This window comes from Elephas maximus, chromosome 7 (assembly GCF_024166365.1).
Source record: "Elephas maximus indicus isolate mEleMax1 chromosome 7, mEleMax1 primary haplotype, whole genome shotgun sequence".
NCBI lineage: Eukaryota > Metazoa > Chordata > Mammalia > Proboscidea > Elephantidae > Elephas > Elephas maximus.
Genome location: NC_064825.1, coordinates 62110838 through 62120840, shown reverse-complemented (window position 1 = coordinate 62120840; position 10003 = coordinate 62110838). Strand labels below are relative to the sequence as shown.

The window sequence follows — 10003 nt, the reverse complement described above, 5'->3', positions numbered from 1 at the left end:
CACGTTTCTAGCAACATTCTGTTCATGAAAATTGAAGCCTTCTCACTGGATTCCTCATTTATTTCTGAGCACTCATCCTCATTGGCCTTAATGTCCATAATTCTACCAACAGTTCTTCAAGGAAATCCAGGCTCTTACTATTCAAGCACATCAAAATCCCTCCAGCCTCTACGTATTACCCAGTTCTAAAACCACTTCCACATTTTAGGTATTTGTTAGAGTAGCACCTCCACTCTCTGGTAACAAATTCTGTCTTAGTTACCCAGTGCTGCTGCAACAAGAAATATCAAAAGTGGGTGGCTTTATTATGAACAGACATTTATTTTCTCTCAGTTCAGGGGGCCAGAAGTCTGAATTCAGGGTTTGGCTCTACAGGGAGGCCTTTCCTTCTCAGTAGTCCCTTGCTATTCCTGGTGTCTGTCTTTCCCTAGTGTGTGTCTCTGTGTCTATTCTGTTTCTTTTGTAACTCAAAAGTGATTGGCTGTAGGAGCCACGCTATGGTTTAAATAAAGTGAAAATAGATGCTATTCTGAGACATTAACCCATTACCTTCAAGTCAATTGCAATCACAGTGACCCTATTCTGAGACACTACCATCTTTATTTCCAAAAGTTTCAACATCTGTTGATGAAGGTATAGCAAACATTATAAAGAAAGTGACCTGTAATGACTGACCTGTCAATATTACTATTATACCTCTAAAAAAAAAATGACCTCTACTGGGGACAAATTTCTTTCCCAAATGTTATTTTATAAGTTAGCATTCAAAGAAAAATGAATGTTGGTATAAATGTGTCTCTATAGTCGCAGACTCTGTAACGGGTGAGTGGAGGAGGTTTTAAGTAGAAATTATTTTCTGGAGGTATTCTTAACTTGAAAAACCTACACTTTAATTTGATTCCAGCAAATGTTCATGAAAATGACACACTTAACTTTATAAATGGAAATAAACATTGGCTTTTATATTTACAGGATATCTTCATCATTAAAGTGATAAATTTAATGAAAAAGATCTTTAAAATATCCAGCACATAGATTCTCCTAATCACTGTATTTGTAATTTATGGATTTACCTCTTATTTATTCAGAAAAATGACTGTTTTCGAGTCATCAATTTTCTCATGGCCTCTTTCACTTCCTTGTTCCTCAGGCTGTAGATGAGAGGGTTCAACATGGGTATCACCACCGTGTAGATCACAGATGCCACTTTGACCTGATCAGCTGAATAGCTTGACTTGGGCATCACATAAACAAACATAACTGTTCCATAAAACAAAGTGACTGCAGTGAGGTGGGAAGTACAGGTAGAGAAGGCTTTGTTCCTACCCTCTGTAGAGCGCATCTTCAGGATCGAGTGGAGGATGTAGATGTAGGACACAATTATAGTAAACAGTGTGCTTATGAGAACCGACCCAGAAGAGATAGCAGGGGATATTTCAGCAATATAAACATGGCCACAAGAGAGCTTCAAAAGTGGGAAGAGGTCACAGAAAAAATGGTTGATCTCATTTGGTCCACAGAAGGACAAGTTCATCAAACAGCCAGTAAATGATGAAGCATTCATACACCCACCCAGGTAGGAAGCTCCCAATAAGAAGAAGCAGACCATTGGGGACATTTGGGTGGAGTAGAGCAGAGGAGAACATATGGCCACATAGCGATCATAGGCCATAGCAGCCAACAGGAAGCACTCTGTAGTACCAAAAGTGACATCAGAGCCAAGCTGGGCTATACAGCCAGTGACAGGAATAGTAGTTCTCTCTCTTAAGAAACTCATGAGCATGATTGGTGTGACTGATGTGGAGTACCCAATGTCCACAAATGCCAAATGGCTGAGAAAAAGGTACATTGGGGTGTGAAGCTGAGGGCTCCTTCGGATTAAGACGATTATGCTGATATTGCCCATTATGGTAACTATATAGACTGCTAAAAATACCACAAAGAAGATGGCACATAGTGTAGGATTATCTGTTAACCCCAAAATAATGAACTCTGCCACTGTTGTATGGTTTTCAGTCGCCATCTATCCATTTAATGGTGCCTATTGAAATCAGAACCAGAGGAGATTAAATTGGCTAAAATGACCCCACAATTAATATTTATACTTAAAAATAACCTTATCATCAAAATTTTATATGATAATTGTACCTCATTTATATGTGGGTTACTTTGTGCACACAAATTTTCTTTTCAAACTTAAAAACATTTTAAAATTGAACACTCAATTACCTAAGGTCTAGCTATTCCAGTCCTATCTGTACCCTAGAGAGTCTTCACCAGATGCACAAGAGATATATGGAAAAGGATGTTCACAGCAGCATTGATTGTAATAAAACTGTAAACAACCTAAATGCTTTCAGAAAGGCAAGGTCTTGATTTTCCACTCCCATTCCAATATGCCTCTTTCCCAGTGTTGTCTATCTTAGTAGATGTTATCTCCATTTATCCAGTTGATTGGGCCAACAAACATGGAATTAACTTTGACATTTTTCTTTCTTACTTGTTACTTTTCCTGGAATAATAAAAAAAAAAAAAATCCTTAGTTATAACCGTTGATGCCAAAGGTTAGAAGGTGTCTGCATTCAAACTGAAAAGCCCAAACAGAATTTTTACTATTGTCATCCTGGATATTTTGCAAAGTTCAACAAGACTTATCTCCTATACCATAACTTTTCAAATTTATGGGATTGTGTGAAATAATAAGAAAAGTCTAGGTATTTTTATGGACTAGGGTTAAATGGAAAGTGAATTAAAGTATTTGGGGATCTGCATTAGGTAAGTTTTAGTTTAACCAGTTCTAATAAGCAACTGTAGGGATATAAGAACTGAGGACACTTGAGGAGGCTTAGGGAGGTAGTGACGGAAGTAGCCACTCTAAGAAAGCTAGGTAATTAGATTGAAAGACAGATGAGCATCATAGAATTATTGTCCCTGTGTTCAAAATAGGACACACAACCAAAGATAGGAAAAATATAGATTAGTCATATTTATTCCCATGATTTCTTTAAGATCCAACCCATTCTTCAGAATAATTTACTTTTTCTTCAAAACCTTCTATCTGAAGAAGACTGAAGAAAACATGCATACATAACAATCAGCACTCATGCTCTTAGCCAAGCATGCTATCACATTTGACTCCTTAAAATTAGAAATCAGTCAATGTTACATGTGAATCATCACAATGATATACCATGTTATGAACAGTACTAGGATTATGAGTCTGAATTCTTAAGTTCTGCCTTTTTTTAATGAGGCAAAGGATAGTGTAGGAACTTTATCAAATAGGCACAGACTCAAAAGAGAAACAAATTATATTTTTAAATAAAATAGATGTATGAAGGATACAAATGAATTCAAAGTTGGATATGAGTGCCAGCATGGAAAGCACAGCTATGTGCACAAATACCCTGGGCTTTTCAGCCATGTAGAGCTGGGATCAGTTTCTATCTCTGCCCCTTGCTGTCTAAGGAATCTTAGACAAATAACAAAAGTCTTTTGATCTTCAATTTCCTTACCTAAAAAAAGGATAATACACACCTCATATGATTCTTGTGTTAAATGATATGATATAGGTAAAAATTATTATTAGTTTGCTTGGAATAATCAGCTTGTAAATTCTGGTACAAATAGAAGAATCAAATATTTATGTGTCATTAATAAAGAGCAAGTGTGCCCTACTGATACATCCACTGCATCAGTGGGGATAGGCTCCAAGGAATTGTTACTGTACAGCAAAGCCATAGTTAAATAAGGTTTAAGACATTTGGGACACAACCCCTTAATTATTTCACTTGTTTTAGAAAATTACATTGACAATCCACTGGGGCAGAGAAATTACCTGATTATGTAAAAAAAGGTGTATGAATAATAGATCCTCTAGGTTCCCAGGGGTTCTATTTATTTTTTAACTAAATAATTTCAAAAAAGAAATTACAACTTTTTGTATCACTGGAGTTGATTTTGAGAGCAACACAATTAATATGGCTACACCAATCCATAGCACTTCTGAAATATGACTATATTCATGTCACACATGTTTAGAGATAAGTTGGGCTTGCCAGTTCAATTTAGTTTTCAAACAAGCACACAGTAGAACTGCAGTATTATTTTCAGTGTGATAAGTGACCTACTTTTTTTTTCTAAATCATAGGTATTTTCCACATATCTTACAGATTTGCCCTAGGACACAAGCGTTAGTGATAGGTATTTCTCTCATACACATCCCTTCCTATTGTTCACTTCGATCCATCAACATGTACACTTCCTAATAGAACAATGAAGCTCACACTAACATTTTTGTTATGACCTTTCCATACAGTTGCCACATTGATTGACAGACGGTCAAAGATATCTATGATTGACTCTGACCGTTTTCTTGAACCAAGGCCACACAGCAGAACATTCTCTATGCTGAATATCAGATTTCTTTGGTCCTGAGACTGAAGAATCCCATAGGACAGCCCCCTTTAGAGCAAAAGTAAGCTTGATACTCCATACTAGGAGGATCTAATAGCTCAGACTCACACAAATTAGGAAATGGACACACTCTGTGGCTCCATCTGTTCACAAAACACACAGAAATTAAAAGGATCATAACAGAATAAAATGAACAATTACACACCCAAAAATTAATCTAGACAAAATGGACACACTCCTAAAAACATCAAACTACCTAAGATTGACTCAGGAAGAAACAGAAAATCTCAACAGACTTTTTAACTAGTGAAGGGATTAAATCAGTAATCAAGAACCTCCCAACAAAGAAAAGCCTAGAACCAGACAGCTATGCTGGTGAAATCTATCACATATTTAACGAAGAATTAACACTAGTCCTTCTCAAACTCCTCTAAAACTAGAAGAGGATGGAACACTTTCTAACTCATTCTATAAGGCCAGCATTGCCCTGAGACCAAAGTTAGACAAAGACATAACAAGAAAATTACTGACCATTATCCTTATGTATATAGATACAAATATCCTCAACAAAACACTAGCAAACATAGCGCAGCACGTTAAAAAGATTTAACAAGTGGGATTTATCCCAGGAATACAAGGGTGGTTCAACATAAGGATCAATCAATGTAATACAGAACATTAATAGAATGAAGGAAGAAAAAAAAAAATCATCTCAACTGATGCAGAAAGAGCATTTGAAAAAATCCAACACACTTTCATGATAAAAACACTCAACAAACTAGGAATAGAAGGGAAATTCATCAACATGATAAACGGCATTTATAAAAACACCCATAGATAACATCATATTAAGTGGTGAAAGACTGAAAGTTTTCCCCATAAGGTCAGGAACAAGACAAAGCTGCCTACTTCCATCATTGCTATTCAACATTGCACTGGAAGATCTATCCAGAGCAATTATGCAAGGAAAAAAAAAATCCAATTCAGAAAAAATTATCTTTATTCACAGATGACATGATACCATATATTAAAATTTCTCAAGAGTTCATAAGAAGGCTGAGTTAATAAATCAATTCAGCAAAGTTGAAGGATACAAGTTTGACAGACAAAAATCAGCTGGGTTTATATACAACAGTAATGAACCACCTGAAAAGGAAATGAAGCCAACAATATCATCTACAATTACATCTGAAAGAATAAAGTACCTAGGAATATGTTTAACCAGGGAGGTGAAATATTTGTACAGTGGAAACTATATAACTTTGCTAAAAGAAATTAAAGGAGATCTAAATAAATGAAAAAAACATTCATTTTCATTGACTGAAAGACTTAATATGTCAAGATGTCAATACTACTCACAGTGAACTACAGATATAATGTAATACATATCAAAATTCCAATGGCCTTTTTTGCAGAAATGGGAAAGCCTATCCTCAAGTTCATAAAAATTGCAGGGGGCCCAAGTAACAAAAACAATCTTGAAAAAGAACAAACTTGGAGGACACACACACCATATATGAAAATTAAGTCAGAAGGATCAATGACCTAAATGTAAGAGCTAAAACCTCAAAACTCTTAGAAGAAAACATAGGGGTAAATCTTCAGGATCTTGTATGTGACAATGGATTTTTAGATACGATGCCAAAAGCACAAGCAACTAAAGAAAAAACAGACACTGGACTTCCTCAAAATCAAAAACTTCTGTGCATCAAAGGACTTTATCAGGAAAGTGAAAAGGCAACTTAGAGACAGGGACAAAATATTTAGAAATTACACATCTGATAAGGGTTTAATATCAAGAATACATAAAGACTTCCATAATTCAACAACAAAAAGACCAATAACCCAATGAAAAAATGGGTAAAGGACTTGAAAAGACATTTCTCAAAAGAAGATATACAAATAACCAATTGTTGTTGTTAGGTGCCCTTGAGTTTGTTTTGACTCAGACCTATCCTATGTACAAAAGAACGAAACATTGCTCCATCCTACACTATCCTCATGATCATTGCTATGTCTGAGCAGCAATTGTTGCTGTCACTGTGTCAATCCATCTCGTTGAGGGTCTTCTTTTTTGCCGACAGTCAAATTCACCAGCTGCTCCTTGGAAACCCTAATGAGGCAGTTCTACTCTGTCCTCTAGGGTCGATATGGGTCAGAATCAACTCAATGGCAATAGGCTTTGGTGGGTTTTTGATTTACCAAGCATGATGTTCTTCTCCAGGGACTGGACCCTCCTGGTAACATGTCCAAAGTATATGAGAAAACTCTCACCATCCTCGCTTCTAAGGAGCATTCTGGCTGTACTTCTTCCAAGACAGATTTGTCCATTCTTCTGGCAGTCCATGATGTATATTCAGTACTTTTCACCAACACCACAATTCAAAGGCATCATTTCTCCTCTGGTATTCCTTATTAATTGTCCAGCTTCTATATGCATATGAGGCAACTGAAAATATGGCTTGGGTCAGGCACACCTTAGTCCTCAAAATGATATTTTTGCTTTTTAACATTTTGAAGAGGTCTTTTGCAGCAGATGTACCCAGTGCAATGCCTTGTTTGATTTCCTGACTGCTGCTTCCATGGGTGTTGATTGTGGATCCAAATAAAAGGAAATCCTTGAAAGCTTCTAACTTTTCTCTGTTTATCATGATGTTGTTTATTGGTCCAGTTGTGAGGATTTTTGTTTTAAATTAAGGTGTAATCCATACTGAAGGCTGTATCTTTGATCTACATCAGTAAACACTTTAAGTCCTCTTCCCTTTCAGCAAGCAATGTTGTCTCATCTGCGTATCACAGGTTGTTAATGAGTCTTCCTCCAATCCTGATGCTGCATTCTTCTTCTTACAGTCCAGATTCTTGGATTACTTACTCGGGATACAAACTGAATAAATATAGTGAAAGGATACAACCCTGACATACACCTTTCCTGATTTTAAACCACACAGTATCCCCCTGTTCTGTTTGAACGACTGCCTCTTGTTCTATGTACAGGTTTTGCACAGGCATGATTAATTAAGTGTTCTGGAATTTCCATTCTTCCTAAAGCTATCCATAATTTGTTATGATCCACATAGTCAAATGCCTTTGCATAGTCAATAAAACACAGGTAAACATCTTTCTGGTATTCTCTGCTATTAGACAAGACTCATGTGACACCAGCAATGATATCTCTCATTCCATGTCCTCTTCTAAATCTGGCTTGAATTTCTGTTATTTCCCTGTCGATGTACTGCTGCAATTGTTTTTCAATTACCTTCAGAAAATTTCAATTGTGTATGATATTGTTTGATAATTTCCACATTCTGTTGGATCACCTTTCTTTGGAACAGGTACAAATATGGATCTCTTCTAGTCAGTTGGCCAGGTAGCTGTTTTCCAAATTTCTTGGCATAGACGAGTAAGCACCTAGAGTGCTGCATCCATTTGTTAAGACATCTCAATCAGTATTCCATCAATTCCTGCAGCCTTGTTTTTCGCCAATGCCTTCAGTGCAGCTTAGACTTCTTGATAATATGTTACCTCCTAAGGTGGTTGAATGTTGACCAATTCTTGTTGGTACAATGACTCTGTATTCCTTCCAACTTCTTTTGATGCTTCCTGCATTGTTCAATATTTTGCCCATAAATCCCATTGCCATCAAGTCGATTCTGACTCATAGCAACCCTATAGAACAGAGTAGAACTGCCCCATAGAGTCTTCAAGGAACAGCTGGTGGATTCAAACTGCTGACCTTTGGGTTAGCAGCTGAACCCTTAATCACTGTACCACCAGGGCTCCAAAGGAAGGGTTGTAACTGTTTACAGAGGCAGATCACCGTATCTTTTCCCCTGGGGAGCTGCTTGTAGATTTGAACTGCTGACCTTTGGGTTAGCAGCTGAGTGCTTAGTCACTGCATCCCCAGAGCTCCAATAAAATCCTTCAATATTGCAACTTGAGGCTGAATTTCTTCTTCATTTATTTCAGCTTCAGAAAAGACAAGCGTGTTCTTCCGTTTTGGTTTTCTAACTCCAGGTCTTTGCACATGTCATCATAATACTTTGTCTTCTGCAGCTGCCCTTTGAAATCTACTCTTTGGCTCTTCTACTTCACCATTTCTTCCATTCACTTGATCCGCTCTTCATTCAAGAGCAAGTTTCAGAGTCTCTTCTAACATCCATTTTGGTCTTTTCTTTCTTCCCTGTTTTTTAAATGACTTTTTGCTTTCTTCATGTATGATGTCCTTGATGTCATCCCACAACTCGTCTGGTCTTTGGTCATTAGTGTTCAGTGCATCAAATCTATTCTTGAGATAGTCTCTAAATTCAGGTGGGATACATTCAAGTTTGTGCTTTGGCTGTCAAGGACTTGTTTTAATTTTTGTCAGCTTCAACTTGAACTTGCATATGAGCAATTGGTGATCTGATCTGCAGTTGGCCCTGGCCTTGTTCTGACTGCTGATATTGTGCTTCTCCAATGCCCATTTCCACAGATGTAGTCAATGTGATTCCTCTGTATTCCATCTACAAGGTCCACATGTATAAAAAAAAAAAATGTATAGGCACCATTAATGTTGTTGAAAAAAGGTATTTGCAATGAATAAGTCATCGGTTTTGCAAAATTCTATCATTCAATCTCTGGCATCATTTCTACCACCAATGCCATACTTTGCAAATATCGATCCTTCTTCTTTGCTTCCAACTTCTGCATTTCAATCATCAGTAACTATCAATGAATTTTGATTGCATGCTCAATCAATTTCAGACTAAAGAAGTTGGTAAAATTCTTCAATTTCCTCATCTTTGACCTTAGTGGTCGGTGTGCAAATATGAATAATATTTGTATGAACCGGTCTTCCTTGTAGGAGTTTGGATATTATCCTATCACTGACAGCATTGTATTTCAGAATAGATCTTGAAATGCTCTTTCTGACAATAAATGTGATGCCATTTCTCTTTAATTTGTCATTCCTGGCATAGTAGACCATATGATTTTCTGATTCAAAATGGCAAATACCAGTCCATTTCAGCTCACTTATGCCTAGGATATTGATCTTTATGTGTTCCATTTCATTTCTGATGCCTTTCAGTTTTCCTAGATTCATACTTCATACAGTCCATGTTCCAATTATTAACAAAGGTTTGTAGCTGTTCCTTCTCATTTCATCACCAACAAGCACATAAAAATATGTTGAAAGTTATTAGCCATTGAGGGATGCAAGTCAAAACCACAAGGAGATACCACTTCATATGGCTATAATAAAATATAATAATATTTTAAAATGTAATAAAAAAGACAGATAATAACAAGTGCTGACAAGGATGTGGAGAAATGGAATCCCTCATTCATTGCTGCTGGGAATGTAAAATGGTGCACCCACTGTGGAAAACAGTTGACAGTTACTAAAAAAGTTAAACATGTGAATTACCATAAGGCCCAGGAATTCCACTCCTAGATAAATGCCCAAAAGACTTGAAAGCAGGGACTCACACAGACACTGGTAATCAATGTTCACTGCAGCATAATTCATAATAGGTAAAAGCTGGAAACAACCCAAGTGTCAATCAACAGATGAATGGACTAACAAAATGTGGTATATACCTACAAT

The 10003-nt window shown here is 36.7% G+C and overlaps 1 protein-coding gene across 1 annotated transcript; it reads right to left on the bottom strand.

Moving 5' to 3' along the window:
• Positions 1–1062: 1062 nt before the first annotated feature.
• On the bottom strand, positions 1063–2023 carry LOC126079334 (olfactory receptor 481). The gene has a single exon (XM_049890281.1). It carries the CDS (start codon positions 2021–2023, stop codon positions 1085–1087), a length of 939 nt encoding a protein of 312 aa, XP_049746238.1. The 3' UTR covers positions 1063–1084.
• Between the last annotated feature and the right edge of the window lie 7980 nt (positions 2024–10003).

Excerpts from the sequence above, each read along its gene's own strand:
- LOC126079334 (XM_049890281.1), bottom strand. The coding sequence starts at position 2,023 with ATGGCGACTGAAAACCATACAACAGTGGCAGAGTTCATTATTTTGGGG.